Source organism: Pangasianodon hypophthalmus, chromosome 25 (genome assembly GCF_027358585.1).
Source record: "Pangasianodon hypophthalmus isolate fPanHyp1 chromosome 25, fPanHyp1.pri, whole genome shotgun sequence".
In the NCBI taxonomy this organism is placed as follows: domain Eukaryota; kingdom Metazoa; phylum Chordata; class Actinopteri; order Siluriformes; family Pangasiidae; genus Pangasianodon; species Pangasianodon hypophthalmus.
In genome coordinates, this window is record NC_069734.1 from 12,721,918 (window position 1) to 12,749,761 (window position 27,844).

The 27,844-nt window shown below is 38.3% G+C and overlaps 1 protein-coding gene across 2 annotated transcripts; it reads right to left on the reverse strand.

Annotated features, from left to right (window-relative positions):
* Positions 1 to 473: 473 nt before the first annotated feature.
* LOC113546708 (ADP-ribosyl cyclase/cyclic ADP-ribose hydrolase 1-like) lies at positions 474 to 27,830 on the reverse strand. Of its 2 annotated transcripts, XR_008300986.1 has the most exons (8): positions 27,384 to 27,830; positions 16,865 to 16,994; positions 7,132 to 7,267; positions 6,815 to 6,897; positions 5,937 to 6,010; positions 4,257 to 4,343; positions 2,537 to 3,182; positions 474 to 1,641 (listed from the first exon to the last, which is right to left on the reverse strand). XR_008300986.1 is itself a non-coding variant. In XM_053229484.1 (7 exons), exons 1-7 carry the CDS (start codon positions 27,596 to 27,598, stop codon positions 3,065 to 3,067), a joined length of 843 nt encoding a protein of 280 aa, XP_053085459.1. In that variant the 5' UTR covers positions 27,599 to 27,830; the 3' UTR covers positions 474 to 3,064. The 2 variants fall into 2 exon arrangements, 1 of the variants encoding a protein (XP_053085459.1); XM_053229484.1 differs by having other exon boundaries at positions 474 to 3,182.
* Between the last annotated feature and the right edge of the window lie 14 nt (positions 27,831 to 27,844).

Sequence of the window (27,844 nt, forward strand, 5' to 3'; positions counted from 1 at the left end):
GGTGGAAGTAATTCAGGCTTCATTCATTAAAATTCAGAACTCAAAGAAACACACAAATACTACTGGCAGGTTCAAGGCCAGCTTGCAGTGACTGGTCTGCAGTGGTGTGACTTTTTGACTGATACAAAATCAGACATTACAGTACAAAGGATCTGGCAAGATGATGTCTTTCTAGCATCCATGAAAGAGAAACTATACATCTACTACTATGATGTTTACGTGGACACGTATCTTTCCATGGTAGGAACACTACTGACATTTCACATTTGGATGTACATGAACAATTGTTTATGTATTATTGTATATATTTATTATCTATGTGTATATATAGTTACTGAATGTATATTGTTCCATTTTTGTTTTTACAATTGTATTGTACTCCCATGGGGTATCCATAGTTCAATTTTACAATTCTGTACAAATCTAGAAATCTAAGATTCAAGTGTGTGAAATAACAACTGGACAACAGAACAGAGGTTTGACTTATTTATTTTTTATTGATTTTTCAAAAAAGACAAAAGTTTTCCATTGTCTCTGTCTGATTATTTTCAGTAAACTATGTACAAATTTTAGTTTGTTAAAACAAGTAGCAACCTATCTCTGAGCCCAGAGCAGTGCATAGATTACTTGACAAACCTCTAAAAAGGTGATACAAAGTAAAGAATCATACAATCTAAATAAAACATGAAAATGCTTTAGATTCACCATAAAACAGCAATTATGCCAGATCTGATCAATTGTTCTTGACAAGCTGAGTGGTATAGCAGAATCCTAGATGTGCTTTTCGTTAACCATTCAAATTACTCTTTCCACCAGAATTCTGAGTCATGCAATTGCATATGTTTGTCCATTCTGCTGAACTGTCTCTCATGTTTGAAGGGTGGAATAATCAGTCTAGTGCCAACACTGGTAAGCATATCCTCAATTATGAACCCTTTGTCTGCCATTACCTCATCTCCAGGTTCACGCAGGTCCAAAATTCTACACTTCTTTGTAATTTCCTTGTCAGAGATTGAACCTGTGTAAAGGTGCGAGATGAAAGTCACTGCACCAGATGGAGCAACTCCAACAAGATCTTTAAATGTTGTGGTGCTCTTATATTTGGAGAATATCTCCGAGTGGAGCGTCAGAGAGGTGAGACTCTCACAGAGAATTTCTGTACAGTCCAGGATGACTCGCAATTTTGAACTGAATAATCTGAACTTCTCAGGCATGGAGGAGGCAATTTGTTGCCTCCTAAGACAAAGTACAGATAATTTCCCCAAGTAATGATGGTGCTGCTTACTGTGGCCATGCTAACACCAAAGATGTCAGCAATTACTACCTCCCTAAGGCCAGCAGCTACCCGGCAGCAGTAGATGAACAGCGCATCTATGAGCTGGACTTTCCACGCAGGACTTGGTGTTGGGAAAGCTTCTTGTCCTATCCTCTGTGCCTTGGGCCAATTCACAAGGTTTGTAGCAGGTGGACAAATGGACTCCCAGAAGACCTGGAAAACTTCCTGTGAGGAAAACCTGGTGTAGTGGTGGATTGTGTGAGCAGACACACAAAACATAATAAATATAGTTGGTGACTCCAGTGAAATTTTCTTCAGCGTAGCCTCCAGCTCTGCGATGTATTCCAAGGCCTCATCCAATGTACCTACAAAAATGAGAATCATATCATTAGGTTAAGTGGAAAAAAAACCACTAAAGTACATTATTTGTCAGGGGCAGTTCCACATTGGGCCACTAGAAGGCACACAGACTCCCTGTGTAGAACAACATCCTCTACAGTTTGCCTTATTTCCTGTGTGGCTCACCTGTTCCTTATTTTCCCCCTCTTGTTTGTTGGAGCATTTTGTCAGGTTTGTTAGGTTTGTTAAGTTTGTCAGATTTGTGTGAAGTTTTGTCATGCCAGTGTTTTGTTTTTGTGGTAGCTTAGTTAAAGTTTGCACTGTGTATATATATTGCTCACTAGTCTGTATTCTGTTAGTCCTAGCCTTTGTATTAGCCTAGCTCCCCGAGTCTTTGTTTCAGGTTCTTGTTTCCCTGTGCTTGTTGTTTCCTTGTGTCTTGTCCGTGTGTGTTATTAAAGAAGCTCTGTGTTTGCATACATCTCCATGGACTCCATTATGACATTATTACCTTATCATAGAATTAAAAATATGTATATTATTGCCATACTCTGGCATTTTCATTATGAACTACAAAATAATCTACTACTTTTCAAGTTCATAATGAAATTATCAGAGTATTGTACGTTGTATTTAATGTTTCCCAGGTTCTGACTCCTGAAGTAACCAAAGACTTCAGATTTTGTATGTCTCCTTTATTTTAGACACCTAATTCTGCTCATGTGCTTGTTAGTGCAGTGCTTTATGACTTGAACTGGGTGTGTTAAACAAGGGAGACATAGTGGTAACACGCTTGCAGCTAGTTGTTAATTGTTTTGCACAGCTTGTAAGAAAAAACTATTAACCACGTTAGTATTGCATATCACATCACAGCTTATGTACACTTTAAGGTAAAGAGTAAAGATGCACACAAACACTTACCGGCAGGGGGGTGTGCCGCGTAGTCATGGTCCTTGACGCTAGTTTCCAAACTAGTTGAGACATCCTTTAATTCCATGGTCTTCGGGGCACGCACATCTATTCCTAGTCGAGCACTAGATCTCTCTAATGCAGACTACTTTTGAGGTGGTACATAAAACATGTTCCATTGAAAATGACTTGGAATAGCACCAACCTTCAGACGATAACTTCCTTGAATATAGTGGGCAGCAGTGAAATGCTGACTACACACGAATGTGCTGCGTCTACGAATCACGAACATCTATGATTCTCTCCCTCTTGCACAGACAGACTTCTTCCTTTGATTTTCCTTTGATGGAAAATCGTGAAAGCTTTAAATATGGTTGTTTTTGTTTTGAATTACTGCACTGAGGCACACTACAGAAAGACTTGTTACTTAACTCAGCCATTGCTGATACTGGAAGTCAGGTTACCCTGCAACAGTCATTTCCGGAAGCAACAAACCTGGAAGTGTGAAATTGGCCTAATAGAGGGAGATTTATTTCAGCTTTAATTCACTATATCAGAATTGTAGTGGGCCAAACGTTTATATACACCAAGTTGACTATCTCTTTCTGCTTCGTCGTCTGGGTCTTTGTCGACTGGGTCTTCCAGCATGGCAATGATCCTAAGCATACAAGTTGTAACAAAAATGGCTTAAAGACAACAAAGTGAAAATATTGGAGTGGTCATCACAAAGACCTGACCTGAATCCCATAGAAAGTAGACTGAACTGAAAAAGCATGTCTGAGCAAGGAGGCCCATAAAACTGACTGAGTTACACCAGTTCTGTTAGGAGGAATAATCAAAAGTTCTGGCAAAGTATTGTCAGAAGCCTGTGGAAGGCTACCCCAAGCATTTGGTTCAAGTTCAAACAATTAAAAAGCAATGCCACCAAATAATAACACAATGTTTGTAAACATTTAACCCATTGAGATGAAGTAAATCTGTCTCTTAGCTATTATTTTGAAATGATCTCTTACAGAAATAAAGTAGATATCCTAATTGACTTAACAAAGGAAATGTATGGTAACTTGAAATGCATGGAGCAGTGGAAAGAATGAGTTTGTGTGTCGTTAGCCTAGGTGCACGTAAAAAACATTTGGTCTCAACTGTATATGCTGATCGTGCAAACCTTATGATTTAGTTGTTTAGTAATATATTATACTTATGATAAGACAATTCAAAGACATGATGTAAGACTGTAATTTGCTCTTTCCTGGCCTACCTTTAAAATATTACTATACTAGCATTAGGTTTATTATTGACATTTTTCCTTTAGTTGTTTTGACCTTGTTCAATTGCAAAATTGAGACCAGGTATATATTAGGAGACACATAATGACAGTAAGACAGTAAGCAAGTTGTTGTGACACAAACACTGACTGGGTTTATTCACTTGTGTGTGCACAGTTATGCTGACGTATCTTATACAGCATAAATTGATACAACATAATGCAAAAATATTTTGTCATTCCTGTTTGCTAGTATTTATGCTTCAGATATTTGAAGCAATTAAAAAAATAATAAAAACAGTGTTTCTTGTATGACTAAGCTAAATTTGAAGAGACGGAATTGTTTCAGCCAAGGAAACTTCTAACTTTTCAGCTGTTTGAGTGCACCAAAAAGCAAATAAGCAGTGTGTGGGTAAAGCAGGTTTTAAAACACATACACAGATTTACAAACCAAAACAGTCTACTTACGTGTCTGTGTCCTTGGTGACAAGCAATACGGTCAAACCATCTACTTTATCAGGATTTAAATTCTTCACTTCCACACTTCCAAATACACTTGATTAAAGGAAAAAAAAACAAATGACAGTAGCATTATTATAACAGAAGTAAACTCTATGCTGCAACTCTAGCTAGCATTATTTGTGGTTTAGACTGGATTTAAGTGGCAGCGGCTCTGTCTCTGTTTTGATTTACATTCATGTTTGGGCTTTAAAAAAAAAAAAAGAAAAACCCAATACAGCTATGAGAGTCAAGTGTATCTGTGGCTGGTCCCAACTGTACTGCAATCATCTCTCAGCTACTACAACTGACTAACATTTTTATGTAAGCATTCTGTGCAGATTTTTTTTCTGAATAGATGGAAAAGTGCTACGTATATAGTGTCCTGGATAAGTATACACCCCCCTGGGTCAGTACTTGATAGAACCATATTTGGCTGCAATTACAGCTGCAAGTCTTCTGGGATATTTCTCCATCAGCTTTGCTCAGCTGAATCCCAACATTTTTGTATATACTGGGTGTATACATTCTTCATGGCAAAACTGCTCAAGCTCTGTCAGATTGAATGGACCATTCCTGGGTTTCCACCACTCCTGTAACTTTAGCAGTATGCTTTCGTTCATTGTTTTGTTGGAGGGTGAACCTCCAGCCAGTCTCAAGTCTCCTGCAAACTGGAACAAGTTTTCTTCTGTATTTGGCTCCATTCATCTTGCCCTTAAAAACTGCCCAATTTCCCAGTCTCTGCTCATGAAAAGCATTCCTACAACATGGTGCTCTCGGTGTGATGATATGCCAAGGTCAGAAAGTTCAGTGTTGTTCTCATCAGACCAGAGAACCTTTTCCCACATTTGCCAAGTCTTCAACATGCCTTCTGGAAAATTCAAATGGGGAAACAGCTATTCCCATCTGAGCTGTGGATCTTTCCAGCTGCTTCAGTTACCCTTGGTACCCTCCTTACATGGTGGTTGGCCTCTGTAGCAGTAGGGTTTGGTCGAGCACTGCCTGTGGATTGAGGGGAGGCAGGTTGAACCAGCCGGTAGCCTGTGATGATTCTCACCTGTGTGTGATTACTGCCAGTTTGGGCGAGTGGGTGAGAAAAACAGAGACAGAAAGCTGGTGAACACACGCACCTGCACAGAGTGGGATCTAATTTGAATTGAACTTGGATGAGGAAGAAGCCATAAACTACTGAGAAAATAAAGGGAGACTGAAGCTCTGAGTAAAATTCACCTTTTTGAGTCCTTGAGAACACGCAGAGTTCTCCAGATACCTCTAGGTAGACTCACAGTTGTACCATATTTTTTCCTTTTTTTTTTTTTTTTTCAAAAATGGATCTGCTTCACAAATGTATATACTGTTTATAACAAAACCCTGACTCATAACATTGTTCAGATGGCTCCTTCTTTAGGTATGGCCTCTATCAAATTCTGGAGCCTTTTAGGAAAATGTGTATTTATACTGAAATCATGCAATACTTTAATTACACAGTTAGTTAGAATCCATTCAACTAATTATGTGACTGATGTAAACTAGGTTTAATGAGTTTAGGGTTTCACAAAAACAGGAATAAATACTAATGCAATAACAACTTTTTGATATATTATTTGTTAATAATTTTGCAAACTATATTGATATATTGATATACAGTACCTTGTGGAGCTGAAGGGGGCTTCCAGGGATCCATTTAACATTGCAGACACATTCCCACAAGCAGTGCCAGCAAACTGGTAAACAATTTACAGGAATTACTCAGGGTTCCTTCATGTGACTAAAAGGATTGATGTAATGTAAATAAGGTCATCTGTACAATGTATCTCTTTTATGTGGCTGGAATATTTCCACTGATACACCCCTGATTCCTGAACCACCCCCAAAGTGGGTAGTTATTAACCATTTGCTATAACTGAATCAACAATAATTGGAATTGTAGCTTGCATATGAAGGGTACCAGTGCTGGCCTAATTGAACTTGAGTCTCTGGTACACTGTAGCATTGCGACTTTCTGACTCTAAGGAAAGTGTTGCATTTCCTACCAGGAATCTTCACGTATAACTTCAGTACAGGACTGTCTGAATGTTTCCAAATTCAAAACAGTATTCTTTGCCATGAATCATTCATATATGGCCACTTCCAATTCTATAAAATGTATGTGTTGTGAATGGTCAACATTACAAATATGTGATCTAGATAATGTTATCAGCTAGAACAAAGCCACTGTTGCATATTTAACACAAGCATGTTGTGGGTAAAGCATTTCAATGAGAACAAAGACAATGCTCCATTGATTACCAGCTATGCAAAGAAACAGTTGTTGCTCTGACAAAACTAATCACTACTCAACTGTGCTATCTGTCATTTCAATCTGTAATGTGGTTTGAATATGAGTGTCTGCATTTCTAAGTGTGACTGCAGAATCTACACACTGCCAAAAACACAAGAGAGTACAATTATTAATAAGCTGTTTATATGTGCAGCACCATAAGGCCATTATACGTTTGTTGAGACAGAAGAGAGATAAGCATACTCACGTTAAGAGAAGCCTTAATCCAGAAAGATCGCACTGGGTTGTTTTGACAATCTGACCAACTGGGACAAGCTGTAGTGAAGGTTTCTGTTGATGAAGCACAATTAATCCTTAAAATATCCATAGATTTCATGTGTTCACAAGACTCAGTAAGGATACAGATTACATGTTCTCTGTGGCTACCAAATAATTGAATTTATTCCAATGATACTAACAATGACTGGAAGCAGCAGGGCATGAACATGGAGCATCCTTTTATTTGTTCGCCTCATTAGCACTTCAATCCAAACCATCCCTTTAAGAATATATGATGAGCTGTACCTTTGCTATCATTTTTGCTGCACCAAGTCAGTCCATCAAACAAAAATCCAAGCAGTGTATCCTCCAAAGTGATCACGCAATCTCTGTTGTCAGTAAATGCATGTACCATGGTTTTTGTTTTGCTCCAGAACAGCATCTGCACAGAAACCAATAGATATAAAAGTACTAGAAAAAAAGATTTGTTGTAAACTATGGTTCTGTAGAATATCCGGGAAATTACTAATTTATAAGTATCAATATATATGGTTTTCAAATTGTTTGCCAGGGGTTTCTTGCCTGTGTCGGCATTTAAACTATACTCTTTCTTTCTTTTTTAATCAATAATTTTGTGCTATCGTTTTCATCTGCTGTATTTTCACGCTTCTGTTTTTTGTCAAGGCAGCCAGTGGAGTCCATCCATGCCGGATCCACGCCGTCTAAAATAATATCAACAAATCTTCGACTAAGGCACAAGTCGAATAACTCGGGTTCCAAAATATTGAGACTGTGTTCCCCAAGCTAAACAAAAATGTATAAATACTCAAAGTTTGTTTTAGTATCCTAATCAACATAAAATTAAATCAAGCCAAATGCACAGCCAGCACTGTTGATATGAAGCTAGGACTGTTGAGTATTAGATCTCTTACGTCTAAAGCGCTTATTGGTAATGAAACTATTACTGATTTTAACTGAGTTTACGGAGTTTATCACCCCCCTCCTTTGTGAGTTTGTGGATTTCATTTCAACCTGATTGTTTCGTTAGACAAAGCATTAATTGTTGGAGACTTTAATATTCATTAAGACCCTCACAGGGGATGTGTTCATTCTTGATTCAGTAGGGGTCAATCAGAATGTAATAGGACCCACTCATAGTGGTGGTCACAAACTTGATTTAATACTAACATTCAGATTAAGTATAGAAAATAGTCACATTTACACAGTCTGAAGCTATCTCAGATTCAATTCAATTCAATTTTATTTGTATGGCGTTTTTAACAATGGACATTGTCACAAAGAAGCTTTACAGAAATAAATGGATTCACAAAAAATATATTGTAAATATGTGAATTTATCCCTGTGAATTTATCCCTAATGAGCAAGCCAGAGGTGATGGTGGCAAGGAAAAACTCCCTGAGACCATATGAGGAAGAAACCTTGAGAGGAACCAGGCTCAAAAGAGAACCCATCCTCATCTGGGTGCAACGGATAGTGCAATTATAAATAAATCCCTTCTATTATTGTGTACTATATGGACAAATAGTGCAATTGTGCAACCAATAAATTCATCACAGTTTTTGCAAGAAGTCCAGTTGGTTAAAATCTATCCACTGTCCACTGATGGGGTCCTGAGTATGAAGGTGCTCGTAGCAACTGCAGCCCCAAAGCTACTACAGCAATCGCAGTCCCAAGCCATTACATTACAGCTCCCCATTTGTGATCCCCAAGCCATCTCCACAGCCCCTAGGTGGCACCATCCCCAGCAATCCAAATGGTTCTTCAGGCCATCCATATGGGGCCACCCCCAGCAGCAGCGCGCGAACTCAACCGATGAGAACTCCAACCAGAAGTAGGGCATCAGGATGGGTCAGGCAGCGAGGAGGAGCAGAAGGGGTCAGGATCACTGGCATCTCAGAAGTAGCATGTGTAGCTCGACAGAGAGTGAGGGAGAGAGAGAGATGGAGAGAGAGGGAGAGATTGTTAGGTAAGCTTTTGTCCTTTAATGGTTAAGGACAATGTACTTTGCATGCAGGGTGCAAGCAGGGACTCCGGCAAGACTAGCTATGATAGCATAACTAAAAGGGAGAGCCAGAAGCTAACACAGACATGAGGGCACCCTGGGACATAAGGTAGCCAGCCACTCCACCATCGACAAACCTGAGTGAACGTGTGAGAGTGGTGGTCAGATCATTATCTCATCTAAAATGTATCTTAATCATAATATATGCACCTTGCCCTCCTACCGCATCAAACATTACATTCATACCAGCAACTGCACAGAGTTTTATCAGTAATCTCCCAGAGTTACCAAGTATGATTGGATCAGCATCTGATCCCAAAGAACTTGACCGGGCAACTGAATGCTTAGAATCAACAGTCTGCTACACATTAGATAAGGTACCTCCACTTAAAAGAAAAATAATTAGAGAGAAAAAGCTAGCACCCTGGTATAATGATCACACACACACATCTTAAAACAGACAACTCGAAAACTAGAACATAAATGGCGTCAAACTATATTGGCAGTATTTCAAATAGCATGGAAAGACCACTTTTGAGCTATAGAAAAGCTCTTAGTGCTGCTAGATCAATGTATCTCTCCACCCTGTTGAAGATAACAAAAAATAATCCTAGAATCTTATTTAATACTGTAGCAAAATAAGACCATGACTAGGAATAAGACCACAATAGAAACATGTACACAATCATTATATAGCAAAAAATTCAGACTATTAATTTAAAACCAGACAGTTTTATAACTAACCCTGTAGATAATAATATAATGATATGTTTTACTCCCCTTCACTAATTTCATCATCAAAATCATCAAGCGGTATACTAGATCCCTTACCTACATGTTTCTTCAAACAGATAATTTCAGAAACAATCAAACTACTTCTAAAGATAATTAATTCTTCCCTTAGCACTGGCTATGTACCTAAATCTTTTAAACTAGCAGTTATCAAACCCCTGATTAAAAAAACTAACCTCGATCCCTGTCAGCTGTCTGACTATAGGCTAACCTCCCCTTTATCTCCAAGGTCCTAGAAAAGGTTGCAGCACAGCAGCTATTCTCATACTTACATAGGAATAACATTCATGAAATGTATCAGTCAGGATTTAGGCCTCATCGTAGCACAGAGACAGCACTGGTTAAAGTGGCAAATGACCTACTACTGGCCTCTGATCAGTGTTGTGTCTCCTTGCTTGTGTTGTTTAACCTTAGTGCAGCTTTTGATATCATTGATTATGCTATTCTCCTCAATAGACTAGAAAATATTGTAGGCGTCAATGGAATGGCCCTCTCCTGGCTCAGGTCTTACTAGACTGATCGTTTTCGGTTTGTAGATGTAAATGACTTCTCTACGCATACTAAGGTAAAGTTTGGTGTTCCTCAAGGCTCTGTTTTAGGCCCACTGCTCTTTTCTTTATATATACTACCTCTGGGCAAAATTATTGGTGAACATGGTATTAGCTTCCACAATTTTGCTTATGACACACAGTCGTATGTTTCAGCAAAGCCAGATGACAGACACCATCTTAATAAAGTTGAGGAATGTGTAAAGGACATTACACACTGGATGCTTATTAACTTCCTTTTACTTAATTCTGACAATACAGAAGTACTTGTACTAGGACCACATGCAGCTAGAAGTAAGCTTTCTGATTATATAATAACTCTGAATGGCCTTTCTGTTTCATGATGTGCAGTAGTAAAAGACCTTGGTGTGATTATTGACTCCAGTCTTTCATTTGAAGCTCATGTACATAATATTACCACGATAACTTTCTTTCATTTCAGAAGTATTGCTAAGATACGAAATATAATGTCACTACATGATGCAGAAAAATTAGTTTTTTTTTTTTTTTAAAGGAGCAGGTCTGGAGGATTCACAGGCATAGAGTGTTGTGGTGAACTGGTGTGTTTGGACGCTGTCGCCCCCCCACACACACACTCACGCGTTCACTCAGGTTTGTCGACGGTGGAGTGGCTGGCTGTGGAGTGATCCTGTCCCCTTCTGCTCTCCGGACCTGCCTGATCCATCTTGATGCCCTACTTCTGGTTGGAGTTCTCATCAGTTGAGATTGCTCACTGCTGCTGGGGGCGGCCCCACATGGATAGCTTGAAGATCAGTGGGATTGCTGGGGATCGTGCCACTTGGGGGCCATGGAGATGGCTTGGGGATCTCATATGGGGAGTTGTACTGTAATGGCTTGGGACTGCAATTGCTGTGGTGGCTTTGAGGCTGCAGTTGCCACAAGCAGCTTTGTACTCAGGACTCCGTCAGTGGACAGTGGATAGGTTTAACAAACCAGACTTCTTGCAAAAACTGTGATGAATTTCCTGGTTGCACAAATGCATTATTTGTCCATATAGTAGACAGTTATAGAAGGGATTTATTTATACAACCCCTGGCAAAAATTATGGAATCACCACACTTAGAGGATGTTCACCCAGCCTTTTTACTTTATAGCAAACAAACAAATCACAGATATGACAGAAAAAAGGTTTTGTTCAATAGCTTAACATTCTGGCTTTGTGGAACATACATAAAAAAAAATTAATGACATTTTTTTTATTAATGGCATGTCTTTTTCCAAATCAAGTAGAGGAAAAAAGTATGGAATCACTCAATGTTGAGGAAAAAATTATGGAATCATCAACAACAAAAAACACAATTAATACTTTGTTGCTCCTCCTCTGGCTTTTATTCTTTGAGGCATAGACCTCACTAATGAAAAACAATATTCCCCATCGATCTGGTTCCAACTTTCTCGAATAGCAGTTGACAGATCAGCTTTGCAGGGTGGAGCCTTAACATGAACCAGTTTTTTTACTTTCCACCATAAATTTTCAATTGGATTGAGATCCGGACTGTTTGCTGGCCATGTCATTGAGTTGATATGCCTTTCCTGAAAAAAAGCTTTAAAACTGTTTGCTCTGTGGCAAGATGCATTGTCATCCTGAAAAATTATTTCATCATCACCAAACCTATTTTCTATGGATGGAATGAGAAAATGTCCAAAATTTCACTGGCCATTGCATTGACTGCTGAGGTAATGACTGCCATCTCCCCTGGTCCTTTACCTGACACGCAACCCAATATCATAAATGAGTTGGGAAATTTGATTGATTCAGGCAGTCATCTTTATATGTTTTGTTAGAACGGCACCAGACAAAAGTTCCAGCATCATCTCCTTGGCCAATGCAGATTCATGATTCATCACTGAATTTCACTTTCATTCAATCATCCACACTCCATGATTGCTTCTCCTTAGCCCACTGTAACCTTGTTTTCTTCTGTTTTGGTGGTAGTGCTGGTTTTCTTTTGGCTTTTCTATATATAAATCTCATTTCATTCAGTCGGTTTCTTACAGTTCTGTCACAAACATTGACTCCTGTTTCCGCCCATTTGTTTTTCATTTGTTTTGTTGAGCATTTTCTATTTTCAAGGCATAGTGCTTTGAGTTTTCTATCCTGATGCTTTGACATCTTCCTTAACCTTCCCATTAAGTTTATACTTGCAACAAATTTTAAACACAGCTGACTGGGAGCAACCAATCTCTTTGGCCACACTCCATGTTGAAAATCCTTGTTGAAGGAGTTTTATAATCCTTTCCATTGTTTCAACTGACAACTCTCTCATTGGAGCCATGTTTCCTTTCAATTAGCCAAGTCCAACAGCCCATTAAAGTGTGTAAGCACTCCCTTTTAACTGCTGACTTATTAGCATTTTTAGACTTGTCCCAGTATTTGTTTTAGAAATGGAAATTAAAAATTGATTCCATAATTTTTTCCTCAACATTGAGAGATTCCATATTTTTTCCTCTACTTGATTTGGAAAAAGACATGCCATTAATAAAAAAAAATGTCCTTGAATTTTTTTATGTATATTTCACAAACCAGAATGTTAAGCTATTGAACAAAACCTTTTTTGTGTCATATCTGTGATTTGTTTGTTTGCTATAAAGTAAAAAAGCTGGGTGAAAATCCTTTAAATGTGGTGATTCCATAATTTTTGCCAGGGGTTGTAATTGCACTATCCGTTAGCACCCAGATGAGGATGGGTTCCCTTTTGAGTCTGGTTCCTCTCAAGGTTTCTTCCTCATATTATCTCAGGGAGTTTTGTCCTTGTCACCATCGCCTCTGGCTTATTCACAATTCACAATTTATTTTGGTTTAATTTACCTTGAATCTGTTTATTTCTGTAAAGCTTCTTTGTGACAATGTCCATTGTTAAAAGCTCTAAACAAATAAAATTGAATTGAATTGAATATAAAGTATCAATGCATTCTGGTCCTTCTTAAAAATCAAGCTTGGTCCAACTGCCAACTGTAATGATTTATCCCACTATCTGGTATCACCCAGAAGAGGATGGCTTCCTTTTTGAGTCTGGTTTCTCTAAGGTTTCTTCCTCACATTATTTAAGACATTTTTTCTTGATGTGTAGATCATCAGGGATCTAAATCTATATACATTTCTGTACGTGTCCAAGTCAATATCATATACATGTGGTGGCCTATTGAATGTCACTGTAGCTGAATTCTGGCAAGCAGTCGAAATGATGGAAAATCAGGTTTTGCCCTGAGTTTTTCTGCCTATAACATACTCTGAACCAATTTAACAAATGTGGCTATAACATGGTCAGTTTGGTGTTTTAAATACTAGCTTGCTAACTAAGTGTGCAGGCATGCTGTCAATTACACTGTAGAGATGGCAGAGGGTAAATTTAAATTGTTTGAATTACGATAAAAAATTTGAAATTTAGCTAAGTGTACAAAACTCACTGAAGTGATCAGTGACTATTTCAGCACTCAGGTACTGATCTGACATTTACCACATTAGACCCTCAAAAGATACTGATGTGGATGATGCTTATGATCAAAGTGATAACTTTGTTTTCCATTGAAGTTTTCCATTGAAGGTAAATCTGTCTTTAATTGCTTTAAATGTTTAATTGTCTTTAATTATTTTCTTGTGCTTTCCTGACCATTTGCTAAGCTTTTATGTTCATCTCTGAGTTTCCATGTTAGATATCCTAAATAAGTCATATTTCTCATGTCTTTGTGTTTCTGTATGGTCTCAGAATACTGTATGATCTCAGAACACACAAAGGTCAGAGGAGACATATTGTCTGGCTAGACCTGCTTCCTTCTCTGTATATAAGCTGGCTTTTCCCTTTTGACAGTGAGCTGAAACCTTTCTGAAGTTATGCTACTGTTGATGAAAAGCTGATCTGAAAAGCTGTTTCTACAATTGCGCAAATAAAGCAAATAAAGTCTAAAGAAGCAAGTCTCCTGTATACTGACCCATCTTCGCCAAATTTCTAATGCCATCATAACCTTATAATCTAAAGTGTCTAAAAATTACAAATGTATTGGTAGGCAGGGTCTTTGCTTGCATAGTGATGATAGAGTAATCAAGGGCTCAGAATCTCTCTCTCTCTCTCTCTCTGTGTAATATATATATATATATATATATATATATATATATATATATATATATATATATATATATATATATATATATACATACAGTTAGGTCCAGAAGTATTTGGACAATGACAGAGTTTTTGTGATTTTGCCTTTATACACCACCACAATGGATTTGAAATAAAACAATCAAGATGTGACTTTCAGCTTTATTTTAAGAGGTTCCACAAAAATATGAAGTTTTCCATTTAGGAATTACAGCCATTTTAAGCAAAGTACTTTCATTTTCAGGGGCTCAAAAGTATTTGGACAATGGACTGACAAGAAGTTAATTGACCAAGTGCGGTCCATTCCCTCGTTACTTCAAGACAAATGAAGCAGATAAAAGGTCTGGAGCTGATATCAGGTATTGAGTTGGCATTTTTTTCAGCTGTTCGACTGGAGCTACCAATATGAGATGTCAATGCAAGTGAAGGAGGCCATCATTAGGCTGAAAAAACAACATAAATCTATAAGAGAGATAGCAAAAACCTTAGGTGTGGCCAAATCAACAGTTGGGTATATTCTTAAAAAGAAAGAAAGCACTGGTAAGCTCAACAACATCAAAAGGCCTGGAAGACCACGGAAGACAACTAAAGTGGATGATCACAGAATCCTTTCCTTGGTGAAGAAAAACCCCCTCACAATATCAACAGAAGTCAAGAATACTCTGGATAAGGTAGGCATATCATTGTCAAAATCTACAATCAAGAGACGCCTTCATGAATGTAAATACAGAGGGTTTACAGCAAGGTGCAAACCACTGGTAACATTCAAGAACAGGAAAGCATGATTAGACTTTGCCAGAAAACATCTTAAAAAGCCTCCCATGTTCTGGAATAAGATTCTTTGGACTGATGAAACCAAGATTAACTTGTACCAGAAGGATGGGAAGAGAAAAGTATGGTGAAAGAAAGGAACAGCTCATGATCCAAAGTACACCACATCGGGTGTCAAACATGGTGGAGGCAGTGTTATGGCATGGGCATGTATGGCTGCCAATGGAACAGGCTCACTGGTGTTTATTGATGATGTGACTGCTGACAGAAGTACCGAGTTGAATTCTGAGGTGTATAGGGCTATACTCTCTGCTCACATTCAGCCAAATGCTACAAAACTGATAGGATGCTGCTTCACAGTGCAGGTGGATAATGACCCTAAACATACTGCGAAAGCAACTCAAGACTTTTTTGAAGACAAAGAAATGGAATATTCTTCAATGGCCAAGTCAGTCGCCTGATCTCAACCCAATTGAGCATGCTTTTCACTTACTGAAGACAAGACTGAAGGCAGAAAGACCCACAAACAAGCAGCAACTGAAGGTGGCTGCAGTGAAGGCCTGGCAAAGGGAGGAAACTCAGTGGAAACTTGGTGATGTCCATGGGCTCCAGACTTCAGGCAGCCATTGACTGCAAAAGGATTTGTCCAAATACCTTTGAGCCCCTGAAAATGGAGGTACTTTGATGAAAATGGCTGTAATTCCTATATGGTAAATGCCATATTTTTGTGAAACCTCTTAAAATAAAGCTGAAAGTCTACACTTTCAAGTCGATCACATCTTGATTGTTTTATTTCAAATCCATTGTGGTGGTGTATAAAGGCAAAATCACAAAAACTCTGTCACTGTCCAAATACTTCCAGACCTGACTGTGTGTGTGTATGTATATTTGGACAGTGACAGAGTTTTTGTGATTTTGGCTTTATACACCACCACAATGGATTTGAAATAAAACAATCAAGATGTGATCGAAGTGTAGACATATATATATGGCATACACATACACACACAGGGTGTCTCAAAAGTCTGCATACATAGGGGACTATGTATGTCGGCACCACATCAGTTGTTCTGCAACAATTCTAGTCTTTTTATTTATTTGGCAACAGTGTCATGTGTGATGTGCCTGCCATGTTTCCTGTTATAGTCCAATGCAACCATATACATATATATATATTGTCAGTCTGTAGGCTATGAATGAAGGCTTGTATAAAAATAGACATTATTTTATATATTTTAATAGTAGCTGCTTTTAGACAAACAATGTTTTGGTGTCTTTCAGTGGAGTCGGAATGGAATGTTTAAATGCAATTTTCTCCCTTTTCACTTCTGGGGATAACCAGACTTTAACGGTGTTTTCACACTTGGTCCGAATACTTAATTTCGCATTCAGGACAGATTCTGGGCTTGTTTGGGGAGTGGCTCATAATCACTGGTTTACTTTCACATTGAGTAATTCCTTCTGAACAATGGATCAATTGTGCAGTTTAATGCGTCACTCTTCTGCATGCAGGTTTGCAAAATGGTAGGTACTGGTTTCATCCGTTTGCTGTTTTTTTTAAAAATTATTTTCCTTTGGCTACAAGTGGCAAAAAACTGTGGTTTTTTTGGATGTATGGTATATTGTCAATGCATGAATAACTGCAAACGAGGAGCTCTTCTCATATAAAGAAGATTTTTAGTCATGCAGGCCAGCAAGAGGCTCAGTGCAAGTGTGTCCACAAGTGAATATATTTAGACACAATAAAACAAGCATGCTTTAGTGTAAAAGTACAACATTCTTACAGTATTACAGGTGACATCCTGTTTGACTGAACTTATCAGAGGATCATACGCCTCAGGAGGAACATCACATGGATCTCTCCCGATGTAGGCCTGCTCAAAAGCCCCCCAGATTATCTTGCAGTCATTCTTCCTGAAGAACGAAAAAGAAAAATGCCCATTTACACAAGAATAAATCTATTCCAGCTTAGTTTGAAAAGGATACTAGAGAAATAAAAAGTGAACGGTATCAGCAAATATTTTTCAAAAATATCCATCAACAATCGTTTCTTTCATTACAATCATTTAATAAAGGATACTAACAAATAAACCAAATCATATTCCCTACAAGAAAACATGCCAAACATCAAACACCTGAAAAATGAAATGACAAGATGACAAAAACCAGGTAGACAATTTCACAAAAAAAAAAATTCCACTTTGGTCAATCAAATGCTTGCACCTGTCTTGCAAACTCCTAGCAATGTCGATACACCCTTGTCATTGTTTTCAAACATTTGTTGACCTGATCAACAAATCATTGTCTTAATTTAAAATACTAGTGAGTGATAGCCATGTGGAAACATTCATATGTACAGTATTTATAGGTCCTCATTTATAAAATTTTACTTATGAAGTCAAAACACAGTAAACACAATAAAAAAGCATCCTAATGACAGTATGATGTCAACTAACTAAATTGTGTCAAATAAATTTGACTCAAATAAAACAGGTTATATATGTAACCTATGTAACACATCCCATAGTGTTTTATTCCTTATGTTTCATTCAAAACCGGATGCAACAGCGGAAATGAGATGTGCCCTTTCAAACACACCTCCTGTCCCAAAAATAGTTAAAATAGTCATAAATTTTAAATCTGGAATAAAAAAATGGAGCTGATTAAGGCTTGGAGTTGCAGAAGATTCATTGTGTCCATTTGGGATCATTTGCCCATAAAGTTTGGGAAGCCCTGGCCTAGACATTGGCTGCATGAGCACAAATCCTTTAACATGGCTTTTACTCACTCAGAGTCAAAGCTGTATTTATAGTGGAACCCAGCTTACTTAATGCGCAAAAAGCATAGGACTTTCTTGACATCATCTTGGCTTCATCCAACTACTGAAACCATGGCCCACAAAGAGCTACAAAGCATGGGCTCTCAGGGTGAAAGGTATCGATCAGTAGAGGGGTACAAAAGAATTTCCAAAACATTAGATGTACCATGAAACACTGCCAAAATGTGGCACCACAGTGACATTACCAAGAACAGGATGTCTCTCCAAACTTGACGAAAGGACAAGAAAAAAAATATCAGGGAGGCTGCCAAGAGACCAATGGCAACATTGCAGGAGCTATAGGAATATCTGACAACTACTGGTGATGCCTTGCATGTGACAACAATCTTTCTTGTATTCTTTGGGCTATGAGGTAGGGTGGCTAGATGGAAGCCCTTTTTCCATGAAAATAAAGACAACTAAGCCCACCTAAAATTTGTCAAAACAATGTGGCAAAATGTGTTATTGTCTGAAAAGAGCAATGTAGAACTGCTTTAGGCATAATTCTAAAAGATATGTTTTGCACTAAAACAAGTCAGCTTATAACCCAAAAAACAACACACCCAAGGTGAAGCATGGTGGTGGCAGGATCATGCTAATAGGCTGCTTCTCTTCAGCTGGGAGTGTGTTTCAAGTCAATATAGAAGGAATCATGGCTAACTCCAAATACCAGTCTATTTTGGCACAAAACTTGCAGGCCTCTGTTAGACAGCTGAAGATTTGAAATGATTTAGCTTGGTTTTTACATCACAAAAACCTGCTAGTTTAGACATTTTATAGGGTGTTTAGACATTTTATATCCCCCATAAAATGTACTTTAAAGTATAATTGGCATACTGAGGGAGACCCACTCAGCACAGGAAGACAGACGGTAACCCACTCACACCCATATATACATGTTAACCAATTAACTAGAAAGTTCTGCAATGTGAGGTAAGTGCCACATTAATTAATCTAACTGATGAATTTATGAATTAGTATGAGACTACCACCAGCTTTGGAGGACCTGTAGCTTGTGACCTGTAGACAGTAGTCACAAGCTGTGACACAGATCGCGGATCACAGATAGTTGGAACAACCAAAAATTAAAATGTAAAGCCCTTGCAAGTACGACATAGTGTAGAAGAACAGAGGTGGTATTTATTTATTCATTCATTCCTTCATTCATTCATTCATTCATTCAATTAAGTTGAAGAAAGCCAGCAGTGTGTAGCATACCCCAGCTGTGGAGAAATATGAAGATTGGAAAGCTAATGGGGTTGTTTTGCATTGTTGATAAAATATAAACAAAAAAATATAATAAATATATTATATAAAGTATATAAATTAAAAATATATAAATAAATATAAATGTATTATAATGTGTATATAATTTAAATATTCTATAAATTCACTTTTTTAATAGTTAACAGTTAACATTTCAAACAGAGGACTATGTGTGGTACGACCGCTGTCTGTGATAGATATATGTAGGGTGTGAGGGAGCGACAATTCAATTTGAATTTCTACATTTGAATTTTAATGACACTATAATTCATGTCAAACATACATCAAATGCACAGAGAAAAACTGTTAATAATGTAAATAAACACGAGTAATAGGGGAAATTTTATCAATATAAGGTGTCTTTAGTATCTTATAACAAAATGTTTTTTTAGATTTCCCATTTCATTTTAATGTTCATTATCTTAGATACTGTAAGACTACTCCAGAAACATTCACATCAAGCTAAAATACATTTTATTTTGTGACAACAAGCAGACAATTTGTGATACAACAAAAAGATATGTCCACCCTGTCACAGACAATAACAAAAAGGATAAGAATACTTCATTTGCACTGTGGTGACAGAATTGACATTTTCAGAGAGATATTGTGTCCGTTTGTCACAATAATTCTTAGTTATTTTCTTTTTCAATTTTGAAATCTACTAAAAATAGGTGTTTTTTTTAACCAAATCCATACCAGTTATACCTTCTGTTCCATACAAAATCTAACAGATAAACATACATTATTGATCAAAATTTCAAATAATATGATTTGCCTCCTTGTTTTCACGGTTCAAAAAAATAACATGAAGATGTAAGGGTGTACAAGGACAAGAGAAGGTGGACCTGAGCAGGACATGCTGGACAAAGCAATGACTTACTGCACTACAGTACAGCATATTTAAAACATGAGGAAATATATGGAACTATTTTCCAGACTAAATTTCAAAAGCAATTTCAAATTGCATTTGCAACTGCATTTTCTATTTGTGGACGCATAAATTGTGACATAATTCAAATGAAAATCGCATAGTACCATTTGCATTTTCATTTACATGAACGTACAATGCCAAACTTCAGATGGAAAAGCTAAGTCCACTTGTTATTGCATTTCCCATGTCTTACGAGTTTTGACCCTGTCATATCAAAATAGCAATAGCAATCACTCCATTTGCTGTTTCACTTCCTCAGCATCCAGTATGGAGCCTGCCAAAATTCAAACGGAATCGCAATTCCCTTGGTGTTTGCATTTCCGATGCCTTGTACAGAAACTTGTCAATCAGTGTTGGGGGTGGGAGTATACTATGGGGTGTGTTTATATTTGGAAGTGATAATCACAATCGAAGGACCAAGAAGGAAAATGTGCTGAACAGACGATCGTATTTTAATTCCACTTCAGTTCATTTCTTACATCGCAAGTGCAACAATAAACTTATTAGGCAAACTTTATGCGAGCGGTGTTGCTCCAAATTCTATGGTTTTATGGCAACAGACTTGTCCTTCATTATCTTTTCATAATGTCTGATCTTATAATGTCTGATCTTATAATACTAGCTAAGGTTAAAGAGATTCATAGTAATATCCTTCATAATTTTTACCTTTGCAATGTATTCTTATCCAAATTTATGGAAATCAAACCAGAATGTTCTTTCTGTGGCTCTGAAGAGGAATCAGTGACTCATCTATTTTTTAGATGTCCCTATTCAACCTCATTGAGATCTCACTACTTATTTTTACCTCATTCAATAACTTATTCAATATCAAAGAAGAAATGGTTCTGTTGCCATTTTTGGACAATGCTGTTAAAATCCTGTGGTTGCTGGGCAAATATCACATCCACAAAGCCAGAGTGACGGCTTTGAAACCTAATTCTACTTTATTTTGCTTTGAGATAAAAGGTTTTGCCTTGATTCCCTTTGTAAATTACAAAGAACAAAAAAGCCATTATAACATCTCAGGCTTTAAATAAGATTATAGGATCCATTATAAAAGGAGACACAACTTTAGGATTAAAAAGAGAAAAGGTGTTAAAAGGTGTTAAAAAAAAACATCATCATCACTCATACTTGTGTTACACTCCTGTATGTATGTATATTGTCTCATTGTTTGTTACATAATGTATGTTTTGTAAGCATTCAATTAAAAAAAAAAAAAAACACGATTGTGCTGATGCTTGAAATGCCTTATAGTATAGTATACTCCTAACCAAAATGCTGTTTCTGTGCGAGGCATCGGAAATGCAAATACAAAGGGAATTTGCCATTTGAATTTTGGCAGGCTTCATACACAACGCAGAGGACGTGAAATAGCAATTGGGTTGCTATAATTGCTATTTCAATATAACAGTCATAACTTGTAAGATATGGGAAATGCAATTGCAAATGGACTTTGCTTTTCCATTTGAAATTTGGCATTGTTCATTCCTGTAAACGAAAATGCAAACGGTAATAGGCGATTTGCATTTTCATTTGAATTATGTCACAATTTATGCGTCCACAAATCAAAAACGCAAATGCAATTTGCAATTACTTTTCAAATTAGCCCGGAAAATACTTCCATACAAACACTTGAATGAATGGCGTTTCATGAGAACATTTCAATCAATTAAACACAACCTTCAGAACACTCCTACATACAGTAGGACATGGATGTACAGTGTACAACATTTAAACACTGAGTTTTAGTGTTATTTAGTAAAATTGATGAAGATGCCACTGAAAACTGAGCTGATGAGCCAAAAGAAAAATTATTCTCTTTCATATTCATATTTATCATATTCTTTGTACTTCACTGTAATTGTATTTACATTCAGGTCCATAAGTATTTGGACAGTGACACAATTTTCATAATTTTGCCTCTGTACACCACCACAATGGATTTGAAATGAAGCAATCAAAATGTGACTGAAGTGACTTTCAGCTTTAATTCAATTGGTTTAACAAAAATATTGCATTAACTGTTTAGGAATTATAGCTATTTTTTTTTTTTACATAGCCCCTCCATTTTCACATGCAAAAAATAACTGGACAAACTAACAAATCATAAATATTAGAATTATTTTTAATACTAGGATGCAAATCCTTTGCAGTCAATGACTGCCTGGAATCTGGAACCCATAGACATCACCAAATGATGAGCTTCCTCCCTGGAGATGCTTTGCCAGCATCAACTTTCAGTTGCTGCTTGTTTGTGGGTCTTTTTGCCTTCAGTTTTGTCTTCAGTAAGTGAAAAGCATGCTCTATTATATTGAGGTCAGGTGACTGACTCAGCCATTTAAGAATATTCCATTTCCAAGCTCTTGGGTTGCTTTCACAATATGTTTTGGATCATTATCCATTTGTAATGTGAAGAGCTGTCCTATCACTGTCTGAGCAGAAAGTATAGCTCTATATTCTTCAGAATTCATCCTGCTACTTCTTTCAGCAGTGACATCATCAATAAACACCAGCAACCCAGTTCCATTGGCAGCACTGCCAATAACACTGCCTCCACATATTTGACAGATGATGTAGTATGCTTTGGCTCATGAGCCCTTCCTTTCCTTCTGCATACTCTTCTCTTCCCATCATTCTGGTACAAGTTAATCTTGCATCAGAACTAGTCAGACTTTTTTTAAGCAAAGTCTAATCTGGCCTTTCTGTTTTTGAGTGTTACAAGTGGTTTGCATCTTGAGGTAAACCATCTGTATTTACATTCATGAAGGCGTGTCTTGATTTTAGACTTCAACAATGATACGCCTACCCCCTCCAGAGTGTTCTTGACTTGGCTGGATGTTGTGAAGGGGTTTTTCTTCACCAAGGAAAGAATTCTGCGATCATCCACCTTAGTTGTCTTCCAAGCCTTTTGGTGTTGCTGAGCTCGCCAGTGCATTCCTTCATTTTAAGAATGTGCCAAATTGTTGATGTCCACTCCTAAAGTCTGCCGTCTCTCCGATAGGTCTGTTTTGTTTTTTCAGCCTAATGATGGCCTCTTTCACTTGCATCAACACCTCTTTGGACCGCATATTCAGAATTCCCATGTACAGCTACCAAATGCAAATTCAACACCCCTTAAATTAAACCCCTTGAATTAAAGCTCAACTGTTTGAAAATTAGGAAATATAAGTGTAGATATTTACTGTGCATGCAGCAGTTATCATTCCATCTGTGATGTCACTCATGTTAAAGGGCAGTTACCCAGTTATGACAGGGTGGACAGCAGTTTCACAGACACACAAAATGGTCACTATTATCATCAAAAGTGCAATGAAGAGTCTTATCATTTTAAAGAGTCTTTTAATTTTGTATTATTTAATCACTTATTATACTTATTGAAGATGATCAGGCACCACATGGGACATGTTAAAATCCACTGTACCCAATTCGCACCTTAAGGCAAATATCATTACACTGATAGTTTCTGGTATTACCTTTCATATATCATTTAAAACGCTAGTTATGCATGTAACTGTGGCTCTGCGAATTCCGGATGACTTCCAGAGGTGGTGCTAAGAACTAGTGGATAATTGCAGCACCAGCCAGATAGGTCAAGAAAATATAACAACAAATATATCATGATGCAGACCGAGCCTCAAGGATATAAGCCGCAGAAACTTGGTGCCCAGCCTTGGAATGCTTTCTTGCGCATTCCGATTGACAAAGAACTCTAGCAGTCATCCAGAATTCACAGAACCACAGTTACTTACACTACTTATATACACAGTTACTTATATAACTAGCTTTCTGTTTCACTCCTCCTGACCGCCAGAGGCGGTGCTAAGCACTGGTACATACCAACACGTGGATACATACCAACACAGTCATGACGAATGCCACCAACATTAATACATCCAGGTTGCTCCAGAAGAACTGCAGATATATATACACACAGTCAGGTCTGGAAATATTTGGACAATGACAGAGTTTTTATGATTTTGCCTTTTTTACAACCCGAAGGTGAACCTGAAGGTCGTGGGTTCGAGTCTCAGGTCCGGCAGGGATTGTAGGTAGGGGGGGTGACTGACCAGCGCTCTCTTCCACCCTCAATACCACGACTGAGGTGAGACCCTTGAGCAAGGCACCGAACCCCCAACTGCTCCCCGGGCGAAGCAGCAAAAAAGGCTGCCCACTGCTGTGTGTGTGTGTGTGTTCAGGGTGTGTGTGTGTTCACAACTGTGTGTGTGCACTTGGATGGGTTAAATGCAGAGCACAAATTCCGAGTATGGTTCACCATACTTGGCCACAAGTCAATTCACTTCACTTCACAATGGATTTGAAATAAAACAATCAAGATGTGATCGAAATGTAGACTTTCAGCTTTATTTTAAGAGGTTCCACAAAAATATGGCATTTACCATTTAGGAATCACAGCCATTTTAAACAAAGTACCTCCAGTTTCAGGGGCTCAAAGGACAAAGTGACATAATTGTAACTATAACCATAATTTTACTACTTAGATGAAAATCCTTTGCAGTCAATGACTGTGTGAAGTCTGGAGCCCATGTTCTCAAAACTCAAATTCTGAGTTTCCTCCCTGGAGATGCTTTGCCAGGCCTTCACTGCAGCCACCTTCAGTTGCTGCTTGTTTGTGGGTCTTTCTGCCTTCAGTCTTGCCTTCAGTAAGGGAAAAGTATACTATATTGGGTAGAGATCAGACGACTGACTTGATCATTGAAGAATATTCCATTTCTTTGCCTCCAAAAAGTCTTGAGTTGCTTTCGCAGTATGTTTAGGGTCATTATCCACCTGCACTGTGAAGCAGCATCCTATCAGTTTTGTAGCATTTGGCTGAATGTGAGCAGAGAGTATAGCCCTATACACCTCAGAATTCATCTTGCTACTTCTGTCAGCAGTCATATCATCAATAAACACCAGTGAGCACGTTCCACTGGCAGCCCTACATGCCCATGCCATAACACTTCCTCCACCATGTTTGACACCCGATGTGGTATACTTTGGATCATGAGCTGTTCCTTTCTTTTGCCATACTTTTCTCTTCCCATCCTTCTGGTACAAGTTAATCTTGGTTTCATCCAACAAATCTTATTCCAGAACATGGGAGGCTTTTTGTTTTCCGGCAAAGTCTAATCTGGCTTTCCTGTTCTTGAATGTTACCAGTGGTTTGCACCTTGTAGTAAACCCTCTGTATTTACATTCATGAAGGCGTCTCTTGATTGTAGATTTTGACAATGATACGCCTACCTTCTCCAGAGTATTCTTGAGTTCTGTTGATGTTGTGAAGGGGTTTTTCTTAACCAAGGAAAGGATACTGCGATCATCCACTTTAGTTGTCTTCCGTGGTCTTCCAGGCCTTTCAGTGTTGTTGAGCTCACCAGTGCTTTCTTTCTTTTTAAGAATATACCCAACTGTTGATTTGGCCACAACTAAGGTTTTTGCTATCTCTCTTATAGATTTATGTTGTTGTTTTTTCAGCCTAATGATGGCCTCCTTCACTTGCATTGACATCTCCTTGGACTTCATATTGGTAGCTCCAGTCGAAGAGCTGAAAGAAATGCCAACTCAATACCTGATATCAGCTCCAGACCTTTTATCTGCTTAATTTGTTTTGAAGTAACGAGGGAATGGACTGCACCTGGTCAGTTAACTTCTTGTCAGTCCATTGTCCAAATACCTTTGAGCCCCTGAAAATGGAGGTACTTTGCTTAAAATGGCTGTAATTCCTAAATGGTAAACTTCATATTTTTGTGGAACCTCTTAAAATAAAGCTGAAAGTCTACATGTCTCTCTCTCATATATATATATATATATATATATATATATATATATATATATATATATATATATATATATATAATTTACACGCATACGCACATATTGATCAGCCATAACATTAAAACCACCTGCCTGATATTGTGTAGGTCCCCTTTGTGCCACCAAAACAGCTCTGATCTGTCGAGGCATGCACTCCACAAGACCTCTGAAGGTTGCTGTGGTATCTGGCACCAAGACATTAGCAGCAGATCCTTTAAGTCCTGTAAGTTGTGAGGTGGGGCCTCCATGGATCGAACTTGTTTGTCCAACACATCCCACAGATGCTCTGGAGCATTTGGAGGCCAAGTCAAGTCTTTGTCATGTTCCTCAAACCATTCCTGAACAATATTTGCTATGTGGCTGGGCGCATTATCCTGCTGAAAGAGGCCACTGCCATTAGGGAATACCGTTGCCATGAAGGAGTGTACTTCGTCTGCAACAATGTTTAGATAGGTGGTATGTGTCAAAGTAACACCCACATGAATGCCAGAACCCAAGGTTTACCCAGCAGAACATTGCCCAGAGCATCACACTGCCTTCGCCAGCTTGCCTTCTTCCCATAATATATCTCTTCTCCAGGTAAGTGACGCACACAAACCCGGCCGTCCACATGATGTAAAAGAAAATGTGATTTATCAGACCAGGCTACATTATTCATTGCTCTATGGTCCATTTCTGATGCTTGACGAACCCATTGTAGAAGCTTTTGGCAGTCGACAGGGGTCAGCATGGCACTTTCCGCAGCAAGCTGTGATGCACTGCAGAGCTCAGTGAGCCTTGGGCTCCCATGTCCTTGATGCTGATTCACCGGTTGATTCCTTGGACCACTTTTGGTAGGTACTAACCGCTGCATACCCGGAACACCCCACAAGATCTGTCGTTTTGGAGATGCTCTGATCCAGTCATCTAGCTATCACAATTTGGCCGTTGTCAAAGTCACTCAGATCCTTACGCTTGCCCATTTTTCCTGATTCCAACACACCAACTTTGAGAACTGACTGTTCACTTGCTGCCTAATATATCCCACCCCTTGACAGGTGCCACTGTAATGAGATAATCAATGTTATATGTCAGTGTTTTCAATGTTATGGCTGATCACTGTGTGTGTGTGTGTGTGTGTGTGTGTGTGTGTGCGAGAGAGCGAGAGAGTGTGTGTGTGCGTTCATTGACCTTTGATATTTAAATAAGACTTGAGCACTCACAAGGAGTATTCCTTGTAATCTGAAGCAAACATGGCCTGTGTTACAGATTAATTGAGGATCATGTCATTGAGTAACAACCTTCCACCTGCATACACTTCACATTCTTCTATTCTCTGTTTCTGTTGACCAGACAGGTTTTTAACTGTACAAACGATTTTGTCCCGTTGGTAAGTGCACAGCTAGCAAGAATAAACAGCTTGTTTAAAAACTACAAGCAAACAAACAAAACAAATAAACAACGAGCTCACCACAGCTCAATACATTACCCTGGCATGTTTTCTTTTTCTTTTAGGTATGTTTCACATCTTTTAATGACGACGTTCTTGAAACTGTCTGAGGAGTTGGCCGAGTTTTTCGCAGCTGCAATAATTCCAAAAACAATAGCGAGAACAGCCACAACTACGAGCACAGCGACGCCAATGAGGAGGAACCTTTTTCTTCGGTTTCTGGACGAACGGTCTCTAACTCTTTCACTCTCCATGTTCACTCAGCAAAGTGAAACTACAGTTCAGCAGCCGTGGAAATCCAGTACAGCTCACGCGCCAAGCGAGTCACAGTGCCACGCGTGCCACACCTCCAGGTCTGAAATCGCGCCCAGCTCTTTATATAATGTCTCACGCTGGGGAGTTGCCAGTTTGTTGCAATGTCCTAGAGCTGAAGTATGACATTTGCCCAGTACACTTATTACACGTCCCAGTGTTTACACTGACCTCATCTTTCAAGCGCA

Bases quoted from the DNA above. Each gene is read 5' to 3' on its own strand.
- LOC113546708 (XM_053229484.1), bottom strand. From the start codon at position 27,598: ATGGAGAGTGAAAGAGTTAGAGACCGTTCGTCCAGAAACCGAAGAAAA. The intron at 6,011-6,814 runs GTGAGTATGCTT...ATTGTTTACCAG, and splicing joins GGATTAAGGCTTCTCTTAAC to TTTGCTGGCACTGCTTGTGG. The intron at 4,344-5,936 runs GTACTGTATATC...CCTTTAATCAAG, and splicing joins GCCCCCTTCAGCTCCACAAG to TGTATTTGGAAGTGTGGAAG.